The 25,112-nt window shown below is 37.3% G+C and overlaps 1 protein-coding gene across 1 annotated transcript; it reads left to right on the top strand.

Annotated features, from left to right (window-relative positions):
* Positions 1 to 219: 219 nt before the first annotated feature.
* Positions 220 to 23,401, top strand: NGLY1 (N-glycanase 1). Its single transcript, XM_056486001.1, has 12 exons — positions 220 to 426; positions 1,474 to 1,588; positions 3,608 to 3,850; positions 7,199 to 7,358; positions 10,296 to 10,518; positions 11,178 to 11,299; positions 11,706 to 11,851; positions 12,033 to 12,143; positions 16,964 to 17,128; positions 18,389 to 18,577; positions 21,689 to 21,866; positions 22,280 to 23,401. The coding sequence occupies exons 1-12, from the start codon at positions 245 to 247 to the stop codon at positions 22,453 to 22,455; spliced, it is 2,010 nt and encodes a 669-aa protein (XP_056341976.1). The 5' UTR covers positions 220 to 244; the 3' UTR covers positions 22,456 to 23,401.
* Positions 23,402 to 25,112: the final 1,711 nt, after the last annotated feature.

Below are 25,112 nucleotides of genomic sequence, written 5' to 3' on the forward strand. Positions count from 1 at the left end.
AGCGGCGGGCGGTGGTGCCCGGCTGAGGGCGGTGACCTCGGTGCTCGCCCTGCGCATGCGCCGAGCGGCGGGCGGTGGTGCCCGGCTGAGGGCGGTGACCTCGGTGCTCGCCCTGCGCATGCGCCGAGCGGCGGGCGGTGGTGCCCGGCTGAGGGCGGTGACCTCGGTGCTCGCACGGCGCATGCGCCCAGCGGCGCGCGGTGGTGCCCGGCTGAGGGCGGTGACCTCGGCGCTCGCACGGCGCATGCGCGTGGCGCAGCACCGGGGGCGGGCGGTGTGGCGCGGGGGGCGGGCAGCCATGGCGGCCGCCTTGGGGCTCTCGTCCTCGCCGGGCTCCCCCGCCGTGAGCGAGCTGTGCCAGAACAGGCGAGAGATCTTCCTGGAGGCCTCGCGGCTGCTCCTCACTTACGCTGACAACATCCTCCGGTGAGCGGGGTGGCCGCCCTCGGTCCGCGGGCGGTGCCGCAGGGTCCCGCCGGCCGCTCCCCGGCTCCGCGCGGCGCTTTCGTTCCTGTTGTGTAATAGCGCAGCTCAGAAGCGTCTCTCATGGTTTTGCCGTTTTTTTAAATTAGTGTTGCTTATCTAGAGGTGTAGTGCTCTGGATTTCTGTTTCTCTATTTATTGCTGGTTGGTTTGTTTTGAAAGTTTCGGAATTTGTGTATTAACCCCAAAATGATGCCTTATTCCTGATTCTCCACCTTGGGCGGGTATTGAGCTACCTAAAAGCAAGCGGATACACAGCAAGTAGTTTAACTTTAAACTTCATTTTAACTTCATTTTATTGTTTACCCTGTTTTTCGCTTGCCCTTTGCTGGTGAACTCGCAAGGTTGGTGCCGAGAGTTAATTACAGCTGGATTTCTGCGAGGTGGCTCTGTAGGGTGCACACAGACGCCAGGACGTGTGATTGACCTTGGTGTCTTCAGCAGCTCGAGATGTGTGGGCTGCCCCTCCCTGTCCAAATCTGGCTCGTAAAAGCTGCTGTGTGACAGAGAATAGCGAGTCCCGGGCTGGCCTTCTTTTAAAGAAAGAGGCGAGACGGAAACGTTTTTAGAAGAACTGGAAGGGGAACTGAGAGGTAGCACAGGGACCACAGTCGTTTCACTCACATACAGGCAGTTTAGTGCAGCTTCCTTGGTGGGACTAAAGCCATCCAGCATTAACCTGACAGGCTCAATTAGAATGCACCAGGTATAGTGGTATCTGAGGTTGTCTCTTAAGTATGAGACTTAAGCCCTGCTAGGTATGACTACCAAATGTGAATTCACGAACATAAATTGCAAGCTGAGCTTTAGCACCGGTTGGTAACTCTCAGAGTTAAGTACAAAAAGAAATTTATAAAGTCAAAGTTTTATGTAGGTTTCACTTAACTGCTGTAAATGAAACTAAACTTAAAAAAAATTCATAGTGCAGTTACCCAGCCTTTAAGTGTTTACTTAATTTGCAAATATAATTACAACTTTCAATTTGTTCAGGAATCCCTATGAGGAAAAATACAGATTAATTCGGATTGGAAATCCGGCATTTTCCACAAGGCTGTTGCCCGTCAGAGGAGCAGTTGAATGTTTATTTGAGATGGGGTTTCAAGAGGTGAGTATAATGTAGTAATTTCAGGTGTCTTCATCAGTTTACATATTAAAATTTAAAACTGGATATTTTTTTTCCTGTTTCTCTAGTTGCAAGGCAGTAGATTTTAGGACAGTTAGTATTTTCTTTCAGTCTGTGTCTGCCAATATCTGTAGCTAACCAGCAGGGAATTTAGATGTGGCTGCTTCAGAATTATGGTGAGCTAACTTAATGCATGACAAGGTTTATTTATTTTTTTTTTTTGCTGCACAGGTACACTGCTGATTTACTGAATGGCTGGATACATATCCATGCTGGCACAAAGAAAGTGGTGGGAAGCAGGGTGGAAACCCCTTCTCTTTGTAGCAATCTGCTGTTAGGTGAACATCAGACATTATAAATGAGTGTTGAAATTGCTTTTCATAGAGAGAAAAATAACTTTAAAAAGCCCAACTCTTCTTCATGTTCCTACCATCACTAGGGCCCTGTAGTGATTTAGGTAAGGGAAGCTGATCTGATTAAAATGTAATCTTCCAAAACAAAACCAGAAATGTTTTCAGCCAATTCACAGTGCAGCTGCTCAAGTACTGGTGTTGTCATGACAGCAGTGAAGGGCAATAGACTGACTGTTCAAGTAGTAGTAGGAGGGTGAGTCCTTCAAAACACATTTTTAAAAGTTATGAAATGCTGTCCTTAAATAGTGTTGAGTGAATGTTGATTCTGTTGCAGTCAGAATGAAGTATTTCAAAGATTGCTTTGTGTTCTGAAGCGGTCTTGGTGGGGCTTAAACTGCCAGTGCTTGTTAAACTAGAAGCAGTTTTTGCAATTACTGGAAAGCTGGTCTGACAACCAAGCTCTTGTTTATTGGTGCAAAGCTCTTGCTTTGCTTTAATTTGTCTGATGCCACACTTCTGTATGGGTATGTACATTATGTTACTTAGATCCAGCTGTCATGGAACTTCTGCCTTCTGTCTGGGTAAAGTTACTGTAATTTTTTAAAAGAAAAAGTGTGCTGAAGGAAGTGATGACTGCAGAGGGAGAAACAGTCTGTGGATTTATTCTCATGCTACTGCTCAGGAGACTTTTAATGATGTGTTTTAGCCAGGAGGTGGGTTGTGTAGCTAGAGAAGCACTCAGGCAGGTCTCTGAGAGTGTGTTGGCTCAGTCTTATGGTTATTGTGTCAGTCAAAGCTGGAGTTCACAAACTGCTTTTCAGCTGCATGGCTAATACTGTTCCTTCTTTTGTTTCTGCATGATAATGGATTGATACATTCCATTTAGTTTTGTGGTGATTTTAAGTGTTAACAGGAAGTCCCTATCTGCAGTGATATGTGACCTCAAGTAACTGTAGGTAAACAAATTAGCTCAGTAAATATAAGTGCTGCAGTGGTAGAAACTGAAACTGTTAAAGGATGAATGCTTCAGGATATTCATGTTTTTAGTAACCTATTTCTTTATTTTAAGTACACAGATATTTGATTCTGTCATAACTACTGACCTCTTGTTATGCTACCAGTAATCATGTTGAAGTCAAAAATAAAACCCAGAAATCAATCTAGGTACCAATTTTAATAAGAGTAATATTGCCTATCTGAAAACTTAAAACTTTTTCATAAAAGATACCAGTGTGTAAGAGCATTTCCAGCAGATGCCATTCTAGGGGCTTCTTCCCTCAACATTGGATGCCTTTCTGTGTTGCCTAGGATTTCACTGCTGTACTGTGAGAACTGAGCATTAATTGTTCATTTCTGTTGTTGCTGCTTTCTGTGCCAAACCACAACTACACAGCCCATGAATGGCTCTGCAAAATAAGTTACTAACAAAAGCATGTTGTTATGAGCTCTCTTTCTCTAGATTGACTCTAGGTTCTTGATCTGGTAGGCTTCTGAAGCTGTGAGAGGCTTCAAGCTTCTATTGTAAAGAACCCTAATCTAAAGAGCTGAATCCTGCCAGACTTTAGGATGCTAACTTTCAGCTATTGCTAGAAATCATTGACCAGCTCCAACCTGCATTAACTGCTGAATTAATTTGTCTAAATTTCAGGGAGAAACTCACCTGGTTTTCCCTAAGGAAGCTTCAATTGAGCAACTACGTAAAATCAGGGACTTAATTGCTGGAGAGAGGAGTAGCAGACTGAATGAGTCGAATCAAATCCACAGATCAGGATCCTCTGAAGCTGCCAGCAGCACTCAGACAGCTGCACAACGGCCTTCGAGACCTGTTGAATCTGTTCTTGCCCCTGCCCGTCAGCGACCAGAAACATCACTTGTGCAATCTCTTGAAATGGTAATTATAACCTGCAAACTTCGTAGGCTGGTTAGTCATGCATGTAAAGATTGAAGAAGAGTTAACTGTTCAGACAGGCTGCTCAGAGAAAATGAGTAGTTTCCAAAATTGAGCAACTTGGTCTGACCACAGAGCTAATCTTGCTTTATGAAGGTTGTACTAGACTCCTTTTTTTCCCTAGTGGTTTCTGAAGGTTTTTTGAGTGTTTTCTTCAGTTTACGTACAACTTAAGCATGAAACATCAGACAGCACATTAGCAAGAGATTTTGTTGAGATCTCCATAAATATTCTGTTAATCATGGTGTCAAGAAAAAAAGCTGATACGTATTGAAAGGGAACAGCAAGATGGGGAACAAGAGGGAGAGTGGGAAGCTGAGTAGGGTTATATTTGGTATTTGAGAGCCAGCAGAAGGAGCAGGAGCATAACTGTAATGCTTATAATTGCTGGTATCTTGGTTCATGCATTGTGATCTCTATGTGTAGCCTGTGAGGAGGGCTTCCTTTTTTTATATGTGCCCGTCATTAAAAACAGAAATTTAGCCAGACAAGGACTAATTTATAGTTATTTAGTTTGTTTCCCTTGTCCAAGAGGTTGAGGTAAAGTTTCTGATCAAGACAGAGCAGAGTCCTTTCATCTGATGTTAACTGCCCTGATGGGAGAAGACTCAGCACCTCATATAACTTTTAAAAATTAAGTTTCTCCTTTTCATAGAAGCTTTTAAGGATGCTTTGGTTTTAGCTTTCTGGAGAGTTTTTCCTCCTAGAACCAGCATCACTTTGGTCTCAAAGTTGGTGTAAGATGAATCCTTCTAAAAGCTTACTACCCATGCATCTTTAAACACAATTTGTGTGTTTTATATTATACTACCAGTATATTGTTGGATATGAACTATGAAGTACTGTTTCTTCCCAATGCCTACCCAAGTCAGTGAATCAGAAATGGCAAAGCATTGTTTGAAGTGATGGCTTTTGAGGATAGATAGAGAGCACTAAATGACCCGTCCTCACCCAGAAGGTCCTTTGGGAAATGTACTATTGTAGGAATGTTGTATTGAGACATTTAATCTAATTATGTTAGCATGGCAGTAGTTGCCTCTGACTGGATATGTTTTACTTTGAGGATTTCTGGGTTGGTTTTTTGGCCTGCTTCTAGATTTTTACTGTTTCAGCCGCTTCTGCAGTTAGTGGTTGGAAGCAACAGAGTGATTTGGTGCTGCTGTACTGCTTAGAACAGGAAGCTTTAAAATTTGATCCTGCAATGACAACAGTGTTGCATAATGTTGCACAATGTTAACACAATGTATTCTGAGGTTAATCCCTCCAATTTCTAGTTACTCTGCCCCAACATATGCTAGTCATCAGAGCTGTGGATTCATTTCTCTGAAACTGTTCATTTTCTGTGCGTCCATGCCTGGGTGGTGGGACCAAACTTACTGCTATTTAGAGGCAATGTGGCATTCTGTTAGAATGCTGGATTTAGCTGATCTCTACAGAGAGCTATGCTGATGGGTCTCTGAGCCATTGCATTTGGTCTTTGTAGTCTGAATTGATTGGAAGGAAGTCTGGCAGTGACTTGGCCATTTTGCTTGCACAGCAGGGCTGGGCTTGTTTTCCAGTGAGTACACTGCAGAGTTATAGTTGTATAATTGTTGTATGCACTGCTGACAGGTGTCAGAGAGTTTTAGAGTTGTTTCTGTAGTGTGTTCTTGCCTATGTGTTTGACCTGTCATTCATGGGAGGCCTGATAAGTGCAAGGAAAAGCAGCTTGCTTGAAAGAACAGAGGAATATTCCTAAATGCACAATTTTAGAGACCCTAGCCCACCATTAATTTGCCTCATTGTTTTCTTCTGCATTTCTCATCATAAAATATTCTTAAGACTTAGGAGAGCTGTGGCTATTTGTTAATTCTGGTGGATGGATTCTGATCCCTTCCTGGATGGCATAGTGATTACAGGAGGAAAGGTGTATCCAAACTTAGAACTGCAGTGAGGTTCACCTCACTTCTGACATTAAATGTTTGCTTAACGCCTCATACAGTGCCTTTCACGAAGCAGATTAAGCACTACTGACTAACAATGATGATTTTGCCTCAGAAATGTGAGTTGTCAAAGAATCTGAGAGACTTCTGCTGTGCTGAGCAATATCCCTGCATACCTTTTCAGAAAACTGATGGACCGTGAAGGTCTTTAGGCCTTTGGCAGTCTCTAGTGTACCTTGTTTCTTTCTTTCAATTTGTATTAAAGTAGATCTGGACACAATGGAGTTTATGATGTTAAACCAGTTACCTACAGCTGATGAGCTCCAGGAAGAGCCAAACCAGCTCTGTTCTCTTTTAGCAGTTATGAAAATTAAGGACTGATCCTGCAGTACTGTAACAACACAAAAGCAATCACTTGTAATTTAAGTGCTCCTTTAAAGGAAGTTATCTTCTGAAGATACCTGGGTGTATTATATTGCATTTGCTGCCAGCCTCCCAGGAAAAGCATTGCATTTTTGATTAAATTAAGATAGTAGTTAACAAGGCTAAAGACTGAAACATGATGTAACAGTAGAAAAAAGGTAATTTAGCAGTGCCACAGACTTCCTCCAAAAATATGCCAGACTCTTACTTTTGAAATCCCATTTCACTCTCTGTATTGCTCCTTTTTAAGTGGGAACAAATAGTTTGCTCCGCTACCAACTTCATTATTATTAACTTCAGCTGTTATTTTTAGTCTACGTTGTTGGGTGCAGCATGCCATTAGGTGGCACTTAGGATAACTGACTGAAGAATTCTAGTTCTTATATCCAGTCCCTGCTGAAACAGACTAGGTGGTCACTAGGCTGTCCATACAAACCTCCATTAGAGTTGATATATAAAAGAAAGAAATAGAAACAGACAAGCAACATTAATGAACAAGAAATAATAAGCAGAATTCATCAATAATACAGTTCTGCAAACCAGTATAGCAGTGTCCAGAAGATGAAAGTGATTTCATATCTTTTTGTGGATTTTGGGCAAAAGGTATCCAAAAGAAAGGTGGGAGGAATTAGGCTGGGAAGAGAAGTCAAAAACCTTCCCATCAGGGGTGTCTTTAAAAACAGTTTTCTACCTAAGTTAGTATACTTTTCACTCAAGACACCATCCAGAATGCTCAGAGATTACAAGATTGGCTTTATAGTTTGGGTGGTGGTGTCTTCAATTTTTGTTGATATCTTTGCAAGTAAACATTTCACCTGTAAATAAATATATAATGTGAATATGAACATAGAATTATGGCTGATTTAAACTAAAATAGTAGAGCTTGGTTATTCTGCCTGAAGGTGAGCGTTCATAAATCATCTTGTGACTGAAAATCCTTTTGCAGGCTGCAAATATCTTGAAAACACTTCAAACAAACTTTGAGAATCTTGTATTGATGTATGAGAATCCTTCTATTCAGCAGAAAGCACTAGCTGCAATTCCCCTCCAGGAATTGAAAAGCAAGGCTCAGAAAAACCTAGCACAAGCTACAAGACTGGACAAAGGTAATGCTGCCAAGTGTATATGAAAGTAGAAATGTTCTTTCAAACATACCATCCATTGTCAGTGTGTGTTTGGTCATATGTCTGCAGGTTCGAAATGCTGTTTCTAAACTGGAATTGCCTTCTTACTAATTTACTACTCTCTTATTTTTATTTCACTTTTGTCATCTGTCTTTTACTGCTTTTCTGTAGAAATTTTGGACTCAGTTTCTGAATTAGTATAAAAAAGGGCTGAGGAAACAAATGTTGCATTCCTTGAATTTCAAGTGAAATAACTACAGCAAGAGGAGGAGAGCTTCTTGTTCAAGTAGTCATTGTTGTGAAATTCTCAGAGTGCAGTTTTCCTGTATGTGCTACATTTCTAAATTCAGAATAAATTTTTAAAATACTGCTTCTCTTTTTTAAAGTGATATTGGTGAGATTTTGAATGAGATGTTTCTAAGATGCAACCTGATACAAACAAATGATCACTTTCCTTGCTAATGCTTAAAATGATTAGGGTTATTCCCTGTTCTTCATGGAGTGAGATATTAAATGTAGGCATAAATACTTGAGACATCAGTGTCTAAAATTTATATTTTCTTCATAAATGTGGATTTGTTTTGAATGTATGAAGGTTTTGTCAGTTAAAATTACATATTTCTATTTTCAGGTGATGATTTTAGATTTGTTTCAGTGATGTAGTGAAATGCTTCTTCTGTAGGATAAATATTTTTAAAAATGCAATTCTAAGACCATATTTAAATGGAAAAATTAAGAGAAATAAGAAACCACGTGAACAAGTACAAAGCATTCTCATTCAGCAGCATGGGACAATACAATGGGAAAAAGAGACTTAGCAGTAATAAATTACAACTATTACATTTCTTTATAAAGGAAAAAAAAGAACAAGCCTGCCTCTTAGACTCTGTTCTAATACTACTGTGCACATTGTTTAAAAAGGGGAAGGAAGGGGGAGGATAGTGTTCTGAGTGCTTCTTCTCAAACCATTAGGCTGATTTAGTCCAAATGGCTTCCAGACCTTAATTTAGGTAGAAATAAAGAGGAAGGGGTGGAATTCCGCTGTTTCGGATTGTGACAGCTTGAAAGCATTTTTCAAGAGTGTTCTAGAAACATTGGTTTTGGAATGGACTGTATATGAGATGTTTGGGTAATTGGCTTTCAGTTTCTTTGGTTTCTGTCCTGCTGCATTAAGACTGCCACCTCTGGGAAGGATATGCCTTGAAATGTATCATGAGCTTTTTTGGCTCATAAAGACTATACTAGGAATATAACACTCATTTGATGAGAGATATAGCTTTGATTTTATTATTTCCCTTTGCCACATTTCATTAGAAAGATGGGCTGAACAGTAAAAAATAGCTGTGTATCACAGCCAACTGTTTTCTGTTCAAATAAATCACATTTGTTTATTTTTCCATGTGATGTTTTAATAAGGAATTTATTTTGCAAATCAAGGGAAGAGCGTTTATAGTATAGCAGTCAAATTTTCACAGATGGGTTCTAGTTTGAATCTAGTTTAAAAAAAGAGAGTGTGGCCTGTGCTTGAAATCTTCTCATTGAGGTTTTAGCAAAAAGCTTGAATATACAAGCATATCAATTTTGTAAGCAGTAAGCCTTTCTCTGAGAGTTCCAGCTCAAAGGTTTTTCACATGCATGAGTAAAAATGGAAATTTTACTATAATCAGAAGTCAGGTGTTTTTGCTTTGATAAACAGATGATCTCTTCCCATGGACTTTGTGATCTTGGCAATGTGTGTTTAATAGTGTTAGGTGCTCCTACAGAGTCTTTTGTACCAAAGATGGCTACAGCTTCAGAGCAAGATGGGAAATGAGCTTAAACCCAACTCATCTTGGGGTTTTTTTCACCATCCTGGTGAAAAGGAGCTAGTGCATAAATTTTTAGTGCATCTGCCTTCAATTTTCTTGAGGCAGCATTTTTAAAAATTTATTTTGAATGTTAATATTCATTAGTCAAACCTGTCTGCGCTGTGACTAGAATAAAGCTGTAGTGCATAAAAATAACCAGGCAGTAATACCTATGTGTGGCCTAGATGATAAAGTTACTAAGAAGAATTCTTTAAATATTTATGTATCTGAGAAGGAAGAGGATCTTATACTCCGGGCATTGTAACCCAATGTGCATTTAAAGATTCTAAGGATTTTAAAGAAATGGATCTCTCGTGAAAAACTGGATTTTTTAGATTTGTTTTTTAGATAAAGTGGGGCTATTTCCAGGTGTTAGAACAGTGAGAGCATGTGAGTAGATTCTAACACCTTTTGTAAGCAGGAAAATGGGCCAGAAAAGTCTGGTGTGGTAAAATCAGGTAGAGTAGAAAACAAAAGACATCCAGAGTCTACCTTGGGTAAGCTGAGAAAGGTGTTTGTTTGCTGAAATTAGAACAAACTCCATGCGTTTATATGGTATATACATATTTTCTACAATAATTAAGCTGTGTTTGTAGAAAGTTTGTTTATAGAAAGCCTGTACACCTGGTTGTTAAAATTGCTGCCAGTGTCTGATTCTTTGGGATTTGGAAACCAAAGCAATTGTTACTCCTAGTTTAATAGCTGAGAATAGGAAAATACTTTAGAGCAGAAAAATAATTAACTCTCTATTCCAAAGTTCTGGAAGAGTGTGAAGGGCATCAGGAACTTCACCAGGCTGAAATGTAAATCTGACTCGTTTTTCTGGGCAATTTCTTATTGTCATTCTAGCTGTAGTATTTAGGACTGCAGTTTTTTGTTTTTAAGTGTGAGCTTACTCAGTCTTGACAATTTATATTTTTTTGTATTTGTTTAAGTAATATATTAAGCTTTTTAATATGAAAGTACATAAAAATATATAAATGCCTAGAGTTACTGATTAGTTTAGGCACTATCAAGTTCAACTAAACTACTTTTCCATTTGAACTAACTGTGTGTTGTATAAATTTTACAGGTGCACATGTGAATGAGGAGGACTTCTTATTGTTGGAGCTTTTGGACTGGTTTAAGACTTCCTTTTTTCATTGGGTAAACAGTCTTCCTTGCAGCAGGTGTGGTGGGCAGACAGAGCCTAAAAATGGCTACCTGTTGCCTACGGATGATGATCTAAGGTGGGATGCCAGGCGAGTGGAAAACCATTACTGCAACCAGTGTCAGCTCTGTAATAGATTCCCAAGGTGAGCACACAGAGACTTGCCATCTTTTTTTCTTTCAAGAAACAGCTTTGCATTTGTGCATTTTGTGAACCGGTGAGAAGTTGTTAGTTCAGAGATTTTTCAAAACAATATGTGCTTCCTCTTATGTGGATTTGTTCTGAATGCTTGTCTGGCTTGGTTGGTGTTTTTTTAATGTCAATTTGATGAACTACAGCTTCTAAATAAAATTTGTTAATATTGGCAACTGTATGTAGATAGTGTTTTGTTATTGCAGGGAAAGCTTCACTTCTGTAGGAAATCACGGTGTAATGTACATCTTTTGCTGAATCTGTAGCAGAAGAGCAAATACACAATTTATTTATACTTTTGTGACATTTAAGCATTTTGCTGACTTTTTTAAAGGACCAGCATACAAAAGTCATATTTTAAGATGTCTAAATTGGTTTTGAAAACTTAACCAGATTCATTTCAGTGCTGCTAAATACTTATGATGGAGTCATGTGAGTTGAGGTAGTATTCTGCTCAGATGTATTTTGTGCAGTACAACAATTATTTCCATTATCTTCTGCAGACTGATCGGTACTGAAATCTGTTCAGATCATCAGAACACAATGTAAAGATCTCTGGAACCTGAAATGTATTTTCAGTTGTTCTCATTCTGTGTTGTTTTTTTCCTGTAGATATAACAACCCTGAAAAACTTCTGGAAACCAAGCGCGGACGCTGTGGCGAGTGGGCCAACTGTTTTACGCTGTGCTGCAGAGCTGTAGGGTTTGAAGCAAGATATGTCTGGGACAATACAGGTACCAGTATTCTGGAGTACTGCAATGTTAATACAAGCCTGTGCAAAAGGGTGTTATATATTTTATGCCTCTCAGATCATGTTAGCCATCAGGCAGCACGTGCAGTTATTCAGTCTGCTAACAAAGACAGTATACATTCAATTTCATGTATAGCCTGATGAGATGAAATATGGTTCTGCAAGTAAGGTCAGATGACTGACTTCAGAATGATAAAATCTTTAGCTGAATGTAAGAGACAGTGATCCTAAGAAAGAGGAAGCTTTAGTAACATTTCTAAATGTAAATGAAAAGAAAACATATTTTCACCTGCTCCTTCATTTAATAAATTGGAAAAAGTTACAATATTCTACAAGATTAGAATAGAGACTTTATAAGTCATTGTTTATTCTTGGCCTTTGTTATGTAGATCATGTATGGACTGAAGTATATTCTTCATCTCAGAAAAGATGGCTTCACTGTGATCCTTGTGAAAATGTCTGTGATAAGCCTCTTCTCTATGAAACTGGCTGGGGAAAGAAGCTCTCCTACATAATTGCATTCTCCAAAGATGAGGTAGGAGTAATGATGCTAATAATAAACAAACTTGCCCTGAAGCAAGCGTGCAATGTATTCCACCATGATGTGATTTTCAGAATTACTGTAGAAAAGCATGCTTTCAGTAACTAGACTCTCTAAATGAAGCAAGATATGTGGAAATTTTTGGTTGCTTTATTTTCTTCCACTTGTGCTTGAGGTTGTTGATGTCACCTGGAGATACAGCTGTAAACATGAAGAAGTGCTCTCTAGAAGGACGGCACTCAGTGAAGCTACGCTGCGAGAGACAATTAATGCACTGAATAGAACGGTATGTAACTTTTCTTCAGTGGCTTTCTGAGAGTGAAACAAGTATCTGCAGAATGTGGGGTCTTCAAACAAAGGAATGTATTTGGTAACCTCATAGGAATATCCATACACTGGATATAAAAAATGCTGTTAATTACCCATTTTACCCTGAATACATAGGAATAAGTTGCAGTGCTGGACTTAGGGGAAATAAGATAAATAATGGTATGTAAGTGGGTTATCATATTAACTCTTACATACACAGATGTGTGTGTATATATTATATTTCGTAGGGACTTCAGAGCAGACTTGTGCTTGCTGGGAGTAAACTGCAGTCCTTAATAACTATATGGACTTCTTCAGGATGACTGAAGGTGCTACTATAACTTGAAAACAATAGCATTTACAGTTAAAAGAAATGCAGGTTTAATTTGCTTTCAGTGACTTTTTGCAAGCTCTAGGAAGTGAGAGGAATGATTCACAGGCTGTTTCCAAGACTCAAAAGCTGTTGGTACCATCCGTAGAACTTTGACTAAGGGCCATGTGTTTTTACACTGTTCATGCTTAACATCCCCAAAATACATGGAGCCATTTGCACCTGCATGTCATGGTTTCAGAACCTCTCTGCTAAGCTTTTTCTCTTCCCTACTTGGGACACCATGAACTTGATTCAATATACTATAACACCATAAAACCTTGAATCACCGTGTGGTTTCCATTTTGTCCTCTCTTCCTTCCAGGGATAATTCTCATTTATGGAAACTTTAATTCCAGTGGTAGTATGGATCTGATGACTTAATAAACAGATAATGCCTTTTTTGAGGCTTACTGGCTTGAGAGTTATAGCCATACATTAAGACTGTAAAGAATTGAGCTGGACTAATATTTTGAGACCAGGGCTTGAAATAATTTTAATAGTAAGGAAAAATTATAGTCACATAGCAGTGGAGCACTGGAAGAGTAACCAGAGCAGCAAAGCAAATGGAGGTAAAGGATCAGAAATTCAAGTTGAGGAATGCATGTTCTTTGTGCAGGGTTACAGGAATTTATTGGTGTCCCCTCCAAGCCTTGAACCCCTGTTGTTTACAATACTAATTTGAGGGGTCCTTTCTTCTGAACTAGTGGCAGTAGAAACCAATCACCACATTCTTTTCCTCCACAGTTGTCCATACAAGAACTTTGGAAATGGGGCACTAATAAGTTGAAAAATTTCCCTGACAATATTGATGGAATCAGGAAACTATGACATCCTTGTCATCTCAGTGATGTTACTGTAGGATCATGCTATGTTTCACTTACAGAAGTTTAGGAAACCTCTGGAAAGGATGTCATTGCCATTTCTAATAGATGGTTCTTCATGTTGGTCTGTTTCTTACTCCTTTCCACCTTCTTTACAGGACTGTGCAGCTCTAAAGCTGCATTTTTCAGACAAAGAGCGAGCATTCTGGTCATACTTTAAATGAAAACTTAATAGTAGAGGGAAGAAAGTTATACATGTATTTCCAGTACTGTCTGTGTTTTTCCTATCTTCCTTTCCCTACATGTGAAAAATCCCAGCCCTTACATCTCTGTGCTGTTGCTTTCCCTGCTGCTTTCCAGTATTATTAAAGCTGTCTTGTGATTTTATAAGAACACCTTTGTCAGTCTTTTTAATTATATCCTATTCGAGGAACAACTTTCTCTACAAAGTAAATGATACTCACACTGCTCCTGTTACATTTTTTTGTCCAGTAGCTGTTCGGAATGTTTGATTCATTTAATTTACTAAGTTAATAAATTTAATCCCTATAAGTATCTGCTCTTGCTCCTTTTTCTTTTGTCACTTACAATAGGAATTAGATTTCAGGCTTTTAGAGGCAGTTTGCCATCCAATTGCCAAAAGGACTAGGTATCTTTCCTACATTTGTCCTAGCTAAAAGGCCTTTCCTAAAGCTCATTCTACAGTGACAATGCAGTGGGGAAAAAGGGGACTTTAAAAGTTAGTGTCCAAGGTTCTCCATGTTGTATTCTGCAGTCACAGAGGGCAAAGGTATCTCATCCCTGGAACTTCCAAGATGTGTTAGGGCAAGTTTTCATTACTCTCTTCAGATACAAGCATCCAGGTAGTATGGTTTCCTTCATTGCAGCCTATTCAGACAATAACAGCTGTAGAGGCCTCCTCTAACTTGTCCTTTTCCTGTCATCTCCTAGAGACTAACTCCACAGTAGGAGGATTTGCAGTCTTTGTGCTGTTTGATGCAGAGCTCCAATGCTGTCTCTTTTAAGCTCAATTTTTCTAAATTACAGCTAAAGAGAAGCACACATGCAGTATACATTATCACCTGTACTGCAGTGTTAATGGAAATGGAGTCTGAGGGATCATTTTTTGTCTTTCCTGGATACAGAGCAAAGGCTTTGGCCATTTTTTCTCGTATGTCTGTCTGTTCCATTGCCAAGCAGAGGCCACACAACAGTTCAAAAGATGTTGAGTGGCTTGCAGTTAAATGGATAGCAGGCAGGAATAATTTATCTCTTCAGTACTTATTTTACTTCTCAAAAATACTTAGTGTGTTTTATCTGGGCCAGGCATTCCTAAACAGGTATATAGCCTCTTGGTTACCCACCATCTGAGAATATTCTGTAGTACTATAGCACACTGACTACAAATTTTCTTCACCTACTGCCCTATTTCAGTCCATTATGTTATCCCGAGAGAAAATGGGGAAGGACTCTGAACTTTCACTGCTTTCATTGGAATCTGGATGGTAGAACAGAGAAGCAAATTATTTTTTAATTTGCTCCAGACTCCAATTTTTTGATAGTGATTGTGAATGGTTATAGTTATAGCCAGGTCAAGTCTTAAAAGGAAACTAATAACATTGATGTGAGATGAACCAGTGCTCCTTGTCAAAGGTTTAAAATTCAATTCCTGCCCTCAAATTATCTGTTGCTCAGCCAGCAATGGGTCTACTTAAGCTATGGATTATCAGTCTCCTGAAAGCAGAGTCCTTCAGGAAGGATCAACAGCACAACTCACACATGACACAGAAGTGATCGTAAAGGTGCGGTTCACCGTCCCTCTTCCTTCTTAGTACCTTTGTCTGCCAAAGAAAGGTATGGCCTGAGCAGGCAATGCCTTCACAAAAACAACAACAATAAAACATTAAATTAAAAACCAAACAACCCAACCAAAAAAAAAACAACAAAACCCCAAAAGCAGGAAGTTTGAGCCATGGCAGCTGGAGTTTTTGCAATCCATTTCTAATGACAATGTCATTGGTAGGAAATGCAGTTACAGGTTTTCCCAGCACAGGCTGTGTTGATGTCTGCAGAGTCTGAGTGTTTAGCATGTCGTGCCTGCTGCATTTCTATGCAAGAGTCTGTTGGGTGGCAGGAGATGGCAAGAATTAGCATCCTTGTGCTCATGATACTTGAGGAACTTACTGATTTCTTGTAGAGATCTGTTTTCTGTAGCCTTTTAATGTTGAAATTACTCTATAACAGGTTTTTTCAGCTGTTCTTACAAAAACTACACAGCAAAGGCATCCAGTTCTCAGCACGACATCAGTGATTTCAGTGGTGATGACCACTGACACTGGGTTTCCCCTACATCAAAGTGGATTGGTGTTGTTAATTTAGGATAAACCATATCAAACTTCCTCTGAGTTGGAGCAAGATCAGTAGTGCTGCATAGGGATATCCTAAACATCAGGGCAGCTGTTAGCCTCAGGAAGGCCTGATGTTTCATGGGAAATTGCTGCAACCGCTGGTTGTCATCTATCAACACAAGCAGAAGTGTGTTTCCCCCTTTTGCTATGTTAGAACTGGTATTTAGCATCTGGAATTTGTTCAGCTGGAGCTGTTCCTCATCATTTCTCTGTATCTTACTTTTCTTTATACAATTCCACATTGTTGTCTGGAACAAAAAAAGTCTTCAAATGTTTCTTTTGTGATCTCTATTAGCAAAACTTGCTGGGTCAGAACTGCTTTTGAGATAATTCAAATTATTATTGGCCTTAAGTTTCAGGTCCCACTGGGATGAGTGTCCATGCCTTGGATGATCACCAAAGCAGAAAATGATGATGTGTGTAATAATTTACATACTCAATGTTGAACTTAATTTTTTCAGCCCCATGTGGGTTTATCCACAATTAAAAAACTGAAAGGCTTCACATTCCAGATTTGTAAGTTTGACGTGAAAATCATGTAGACAAATACTCACATCTCAATAAAATTTTTAAAAGTTCTACCAAAAATTGCTCATAGTTTTTTTCATATAGGCAAAGAAGACATGTCATTTTTATTTTTCACTAATTTTTCTGCAACTAAGTTTTTCTTAGTTTTCTGACATCTGAAAAATAGAGTTGTCATGGTTTCTTTATGACAGAATCAGTGAAATAGCTCCTTCAGATACTTTTGTTTGGGCTTAATCACAAAACCAAGACTGTTGCCAATGAAGTCACTCTGTGTTAGAGAAGAAAAATTTGACCACAAATGATTCTTGTCTTTTCTTTCCTCCAAATAATATTGAGAACAGCTATGGTACAGCATACATATGAATGGCTATAAAAACTGTTATGGAAGTATTTTATCGTCCAAGTAAATGTATTAAAAACAAAGCACAAACATTATTTAAAAAGAATTCCACAGAGTGCCTGCAAGTTCCTGGATAACACACTGCTGTCACATAACTGTGTGCTTATGACTGATTTATATATGTGTCTGTGGTGTAAGATTAATGTTTCTAACAATCAATCTAGATTTAAAATGGTAATCTGGTTTTTTCAATTCTGTTTTTCCTGCTGGTGTCACTCTAGAGCAGAACTACAAATACCATTTTTTCTGAATGTTTTCTTTTTTCAGAGACAAAAGTCTTTGTCAGAAAATAGAAGAAGAGAGCTCCTGGGAAGGACTATTGTGGAGCTTGTGGAGTTTATTTCTCCTAAAACACCTAAACCTGGAGAATATGGTGGAAGGACATCAGGCTCTGTGGCTTGGCGAGTAGCCAGAGGTGAAATTGGTCCACAGGTATTTAACTTTTGCACTGATGGCCATCTTAGAGGTAGCTAGCTAAGGCTTTGTGATTATGGTCTATAAAAAAAGAAATGACACTTCATGATAGGTAGTCAGATTCAGCTCGAACAAATTAATCTTGCAAAAACATTAGGTGAAAGTTTGACATTAATTCAGTAGAGGTCCACAAGCAATTTTTGAGAATTGATAGTGGTCCGTTGATTCTAATAATGTTTGGGATTCCTTGATATAAAATGTGCTTTCTTCTTAAAGGTTAAAAATAGTTTTTTCATTTAGCTAGTTTGACAGAACTAGAAAGTTTAAGTTAGTTGAAAAAAAATTGGGAAAACTGTAAAAATTTTTGTATTTGTATTATTAGTTACTTCCAGGTTTTAACAGTAGGTTTTGACCAACTATTTTTGTTAATAAACCAATGTAAGAGCAATTACAATTATGTAAATTAAGCCATCTCTGAAACAATAAACTTGATTTTCACATCAGTATTTTTTTACTGTTTCCAAAAGCTAAGTATGATTTTATCTATTTTATTCTAAGATATAGCTTCCCAAAAACATAATATTTAGCTTGAGTCAGGATGCAGAGGTGTGGCCTCAATTTTGTAGCAATTCCTTCATGTGGAATGTCTAACTGTCCTAAACAGAAACAGTTAAGTGACATTAATGAGTTTCTTAGGATTGTCTGAGTTTGAGAAACTAATAGTTTATTGCACTTCTCCATTGTTTTATTTCTGAAACTCTTAAGAACAATGACTTAAAAAAAAGTAATACTGTGAAGTTACAAAGTTTATACTTTGTTTTTTGAAGCTGATTTGTAAACTGGCATACACAAGTACCTGTATGTGGTAGTCACAGGTTTGCTATTGAAAATAACCATTTACTTATTAATTGTACAAGCAATGTACTTAACATATAAATTTTCTGTTCTGAAACTCTAATTTCTCACTTAAATGATACTATTTTATGTTAGCTTGTTTAAAAATTACTTCTAGAGAGTAATTACATGAAAATTTAAAAGATAAAATTACTCCTCCCCTCTAGTAAAGTTGCACATGTACTCTAGGAAACTGGTTTAAAACTTTTATTCTGCAGAAATGGTTTTGTGCGTGACCTCTCTTAAAGAGGACATTTTCTGTTTTTTTTCATTTGGCAGCAAAACTGAATTGCAAAACCATGACATACTCTTTAAAAGTAGCATAGTCTTGGGGGAATCTAGGCACTGGGGAATGAAGGTGCTTGTATTTTTTGGCTTTTTCAGAAAAGAAAAGAAGTTGTTTTTATTCCCTCTGAAAAGGAGAAGACATCTAAATTGTTCCATCTCAGCTACAATGTAATAGACGATAGTTATACACGGATTTCCAATAACAATGAAAAAATAAATGGCTGGGAAGCAGGTGTTTGGAAGGCAGAATCTATTTGGAGGAAGGTTGAAACAGACTGGAAAATGGTAAGAATAGCAGTTATTAAAAGCCTATAATGTACAGTAAAATGATGATAACTCCAGTAAAACAGAAAACCTTTGCCAATGTTTGGATTCAAAACCTCTCTTGGTGCCTGTAGAATTTAGCTGATGTTAGTAAATGCTGTTGTTAAGATTCAGTAAGATTGCCAGATGGTACAAGAAATTAGAAATAAATTTAACTTGTCTTTCAGAAAGGATGATTGAATTCTCTGCAGGTAGGTAAAATCCTTGCCAGAATGCCAGATTTTAAAAAATGGCTTCCTTCTTAGCCTTTTGGGAAAAAGCTGTTTTATTGAGAAGCAGTATTTCTCTTGAAATAAAAAAGGGTATTTGTTATTTTTAAGAATAGTTTTATAGTATGTCATATCTCTTTGATATGCAGCCAAAGGAGGAAATTGTCATCTTAAATAATAAATTCCATCTGCAAGAAGTTAAAAACCTGTCAGTTATCCAGAATATTGTATACCTCGCCTAGAATCCTTCCCAAGTGTCAGGACTGAGCAGCACAAGAGTCATAGGCTCTAAATCTAAGAAGAGAACTGCTAGCTGTGAAGTGATAAGGGGTCATGTAGTAGCAAATAGCTTTTCCCACAACAGCAACCACTGTGGAACTGAACATTCTTGTCAGGGACTAGAGCATATTACTGCTTTTTTCCTCTGCTATTTGACAAGTCTGAAGGATCTCTGATCAAATATTCTTCTAGCTTCCCATTGATGAAAACGGAGCTAAGTATGTATTTGCCTTTTGAGATTTTCTTTCCTGTGTCTTTACATGACTGACTTGCAAAATGCAGTGGGGGAATAACTTTAAGAGGCTATGTTGCACTAAAGAGAAAGACTAAGTGAAGAAACAGGAGAGTAGTATGAAAGATGTCACAACAGGGTAGACTTAATGTAAAAGAGAAGTAACAAAGCTCAGAGTAAGGTACAGATGTTCTCTGCTTCCCCAGGATCTGCTAAAAATATGATAGCACATTATGTTTTCAATTCTGCAATGATCACTATCCTCACTTTTGCAGAAAACATGCTGTCCCTGCACTGAAACGAAACTACAGTTTTTCTCAGCTTTACTAATCAGATAAGACAGGGTGGGACTGATCTATAAGACCAGGCAAAAGGACTTGTATTCAGTAACACCTCAAAAGAATGAGATGATGGTGTTGAGAAATTAGAGGAGCTACAGCTTAGGTCTCTCTTGGGCTTGTGGATAAGGCATGTTAGTTCTGCAGAAATTGCATACTGCAGAAAGTGTGTAAGAATCAAAGAATTTAAATTATTTTTCATAGGGTATTGTTTGTATAATGGGTAATAACAGCAGAGGGAAACATTGATTGGGATTTGCCTGTTCATTTTGTAAAAGATGCTGCTTTGGAGTTTGATCAGCAGCTGTCCAAGAACTTAAAAGCCAAAGGAACCTTTACAGAAATACTTGGATAACATTTATTATGTCATGAATGGAAAGGCATTTAAATCTAAAAGCTACAGAAAATGTATCTGTCAGACCAGGAGAAACAGGAAAGAACCACTTGGTTTTATGGTACTCAATGCAAACAGGTACATACCACAAATTCAGTCAGATTACCCAGAGATAACCTGGTATCCAGGACTCAAACAGGCTGACCACAGTAGGTGATAATGATAGTGAAAGAACCTGTAGATCTGAAATCAATGGATTTGTAAAAGGATTCTTTTCTGTAAGAATTGCTGCAGTGGAAAAGAATTTGAATGAGTTGGTTGATTGGTTAGGTTTTTTTCCTCTGATTTATGATATTTTTCAAATAATACTAGAAGCAAAACAACCACATTTGAAAGTTAGAGGAAAGTCAAAAATACACAAAAGAAAACTTATTATTTTTTTCTGATTAAATGCTTGTATATTATAATGAAAGATGAGACAGACTAATGTTTGAAGCTATTCTAGTGTTCAAAAGTTTAGTGCATTTAAACCAAGTGGTATTTAATAGGGTGTTTTGTCTTCCTTACTCAAATACAGCAGTTCAGTAGGATCTGATCAAGGAAAAGCTTCCTAGAACTAGCTGAGATACATTAAAAAATATGTGGCGGTCAACACCTTAATGAACATTAAGATTACATTCACATGAAAACAGCTTAATTCATTACATTTTCATAGGTGATTCTTAGTGTAAAACCTCACACATTTGGGGGTTTTGAGCTTTCTTCAACTTGAAAATAGTAACACTAAAATTCTGTTTAATGGTCTATCAATTACATTTCTATATTAGGATGGGATCTTTAGTAAAACAAACTACTGTGTTTTATTATACTTTTATTCTGGGTTGTTATTTCAAGATTAAAAAATAAACAGCTGACTAAGTCCACTCAGTATGATATTAATCAGAAGCTTGGACATGGCAGAGTTTTTATTAATTTAGGATTCCAATAGGATCACAGTAGTTTGGACTCTCTAATCTGTAGTGTCTGTTGTTTAGGTTTGCTGATAATAGATGTTGGACTTGAAAGAACTGTCAGGCACTTGTGACTAAATTCTTGAGAGGGTTCATAGTAACTTTAATGAATGTTAATGTGTGTGTTACTGTTCAGCTAGGTGAAGCTCAGAACAGCATTGGGACTAAATTAAATTATGTCAAGTTGTAGCAGTTCAAATAATGTTAGTATGGAATTTATAAATGGCTGGCATGTATGATTTGCTTTTGCTGAGACACACCAAGTCCTAGGAGAAGCAGTGTGCAGCCACAGCTGAAGAATCTACTGATTGGACAGTTCTTTTCATCAACAATACTTAAGTGTCCTGTGCATTTAAACAGACCCTGAATTCTCTTTCTTTAAAAAACTATAAGCTCAGGTGGTTTTGTGGCTTGAACTTTATTATGGATGTTGAAATAGTTTAGTATTCCCTAGTGAGGGGCTGTGAACATGTACAATTACCTAACTGTGGAATATACTTGAGGGTGAAGAAAGAGGCACTTGGTACAGTTTTAAAGGTTCAGGGGCTTGATAAAAAAATATGCAAGTGTGTTATCTTATGATTTTTGTGTCCTTTTCTACGAGGATTAATTTGATGTGTGTTGGTCATCTCAGTTTTTGACATGCTGGTTGTGTCTTCTTTCCATGTAGGTTTATTTAGCCCGAAAAGAAGGGTCATCCTCTGCTTCCATCAGCTGGAAGTTTGAGTGCAAGTCAGTTGGTCTAAAAATAGATAACATTTCAGTTAGGACAAGCAGTCAAACATTTCAGAGCGGAAGAATACAATGGAGACTTTGCTCTCCTACAGCAGAAATTGCTTTGATAGGAGGTAAGTGTGGAATTTAAATAGTTAATTATATCATGTAGCAGATGTGTAACTGGAAATAAATAGTTTATATGAAGAAACTACTGTGCAAACATTAAAACCATAATATGAATATTCTTTACTTTTCCAGCAGCATTACTAAGCAAGGTCAAGAAAATACTGTGCATTTAATTAAAGCTGGCACAAAACTCAGTTTTATTAATATACACAGCCCTACCTGCAAGAGAGCAGGGCAAGCAAGAACACAGAGTGAATACAAGATACTTGTGTTTTTCTAGGAAGGACAGATGAATCTGAGTAGTTGCAACTGAGATCCTTAAAGATCCATTACAGCTTAGCCTTTGTAATGTGCATTCTATTGTTATATGTTGTTTGGAGCTGTGGCTTACTGAATTATTTATCTTTTCCTCCAATAGATAAAAATCTCTGCTCCTATTCAGATTTTTCTGGAGCAACGGAAGTTGTGTTGGAAGCAGTTCTAAATGGAGGGGATGGTGAAGCTGCATGGCAACACACACAGCTGTTTAGAGAGAGCTTAACAGGATGTGGGGAAAATTGCTTGGAGATAATTATAAAACTCAGTGACCTCTGAGAATCTGAACTGCAGAAATGTACTTTGGATTCCTCAAAGACATTATACCATGGATACAACATGAAGATTTTGTTGGCAATTCCTCTTCATCCTGCTGGCAGCTTATTTCCTGTTTCACTGCTTCCATTAAACCATCTTGAAACTGCACGTGTATTGAATAGGTAAACATCACTTCATGAAAATCTCTTTACTATAAAAACAAATGCCAAAATTAAAGGATTGAACTATAAAGTACCCTTTTCTTAAACTTTACAATGAAAAGGAAACAATTTTTAGGAAGCAAAACATAATAATAGAAGCACACAGCAATTGTAATTGATTTTAATTTGGAGTTTTGAGATTGGCTTGCTGGGTTTTTTGGGTTTTTATAATCTGCTTGGAAAAACAGTTTGAATTCTGTTTTCCAACTACAACAGATGGTTGTGATGATTTAAAAATATTTTAAACAATATTGGAGGATTTAGACTTTTTTTTTTATTTGATTTCATCTAGTATCCAGAAGTGCTGAAATTAAGATAATTTCAATGCTTGAAAATTTCTTTGTTAGATGTCTAAGTATTAAACCTGTGTTTAATACTAGAACTATTTGGAAGCATGATGGTTGATGGGAAAATAACCTCATTTTGAAAGAAGTGTTCATTACATACCTAAAATTGTCATAGCCTGTGATATGAAATTGAGACTTTAAACTAAGAACATAATATTTTTTTCTATGAAAAAATATGTTACTCATTATAAATACTTTTTTAATGATATTAATTCAGATTTGCTTAATAAATCTTTTAAGAGGAGGCATGTAGGTTGAAATCCTTTTAAGCTATTGTCTTGACTTGCTTTAAATACTATTCCCAAATTTGATGTAAAAGTATATACATTTTTTTTCTGTTCAATTAACGCAGTGTTTAAATTTATTTTCAGTCAATATAATAAAAAATACTATCCAGGAGATGTCAGTTGTTGCAGTTCTATGAATAAAGCATGGAGTGAATGTTCAGATTAGATAGTCTTTATCAGAACGTGAGGAAGACCATGCCTGGATTATACAGGAGATTTTCCATTATAGAACTAAAATGCAAAGATCAAACTATGGTTTTATTTTAAAATAAGTGAGTATTAAGGATGATGTTCTCAAGATCAGTATTTTTAAAATTTTTCTTCCTTTTTCTAACCTTTCCAACCTCTGTATTGATTTGAAGTGTTTGTCAAAAATAATTTATGTTGAAATAAATGTTTGCTGACCTTTCAACAAATCTAAGCAAATATAAAACTACTCAGATTTTATTAGAAAACTGCATATGCACAGTGAACACAGGCATCTTAAAAATAGTAGCTTATGGCAGCTCAGAAGTGATAGAAAAATATGTGATGGATTATATACTTCAGAATGTAAATGGACAATTTATGGGGGGAATTAGAAGAGTCGTCCCCCTGTAATACAGAATAACTCAGGGAAGTACACACTGGAATGGAAGAGTACACACTGGAAGGGTGTTTGTCAGTGCTTGACTAATGCAAAGTGAATTTGCCAGTGTCCATTTAAAACTACTTCTGTATTTGATTTCAGTTAAACACTTTTTCTGAGATTTTGATTGGGAACCCAACAGAAAAGTATTTCAGGCTAATATGGATGCTACATTGGAAGAAAAAAAGGAAAAGAAAGACAACTCAGGTGCTACCAATCAACAAAAATTATTCCACTTAATATTTTGATAGCTGAAAAAATTACTTCTTTAAGTCAAAAATTGATTTTGCAGTGTGTTACATAGAGGACCTTGAAGAATTTCAGGATTCCTTAGCTGCATCTGATAATTTGAAATCAGAAGGCAAAATAAATTTAAAAGTAGTAAGATAAAGTAATTTTCTCATAATTTTGGTCAGAATGTCTGGGGGAAGAGTAATAGCTAGAGATAAAAAAAATAGACTTCAATTACTTTACTGTTTTAAGTTAAGTTTGAATGAATTAAAAAGATGGGAAAATGCCTTGCCAGTCTAATTAATCAAGAAGTACTTCTGTATTTATAAGATCACATGCAATGAATAGAAGTGCTTATTTTAGGAAAGAATTAATAAGTGAAACACTCAGGCTGAATAGAGCTAATATGAAAAATTTAAATGGAACTCCTTGGGTTGTCTTTTGGAGTAGTCTATGAAGAGTGAACACTGAATCTTCTTCGTACATAAGCATTTTTGAGGCCCTAATTTCCTCCATTGATCTCCATTTCGGCACAACTCTTAATACATTTTAATTTTTATTTTTTTTTTAAACCAGAGGTAATTCCTCATCCACAGTTCTTTAATGTTAACTTACAGTATCCTGAATTCCCAGTATTATGTGGAGGAAAGATCTGTACTGCAATCTGCTCAAAAAGTATGGTTATTAAATTATGGTACTGTACTGGGTGAGATGTTGATCAGGGCATGTGTAGATAGAAGTCAGTGCTTACTCAACTTCTTGGAAGTTTGAGGAGGTGGAGATTAAATGGGGAAATTAAAAGTACTGTTACCTAGAAATTTCTGGCTTAATACATGTAAAATCAGCATTGTTTTCTAGAATCAAAACAGTCAGGTACATTTTAAAGAACAATTGGCTGTCCACTGTGCCATCTGTAGGTGCCTTACAAGGTTGCACTGAGGTGTAACAGTGAAATCTTTTCCAT

Source organism: Oenanthe melanoleuca, chromosome 2, assembly GCF_029582105.1.
Source record: "Oenanthe melanoleuca isolate GR-GAL-2019-014 chromosome 2, OMel1.0, whole genome shotgun sequence".
NCBI classification, from domain to species: Eukaryota; Metazoa; Chordata; class Aves; order Passeriformes; family Muscicapidae; genus Oenanthe; species Oenanthe melanoleuca.

Bases quoted from the DNA above. Each gene is read 5' to 3' on its own strand.
- NGLY1 (XM_056486001.1), top strand. From the start codon at position 245: ATGCGCGTGGCGCAGCACCGGGGGCGGGCGGTGTGGCGCGGGGGGCGG. The intron at 11,852-12,032 runs GTAGGAGTAATG...CTTGTGCTTGAG, and splicing joins TTGCATTCTCCAAAGATGAG to GTTGTTGATGTCACCTGGAG. The intron at 21,867-22,279 runs GTAAGTGTGGAA...TTCCTCCAATAG, and splicing joins AGAAATTGCTTTGATAGGAG to ATAAAAATCTCTGCTCCTAT.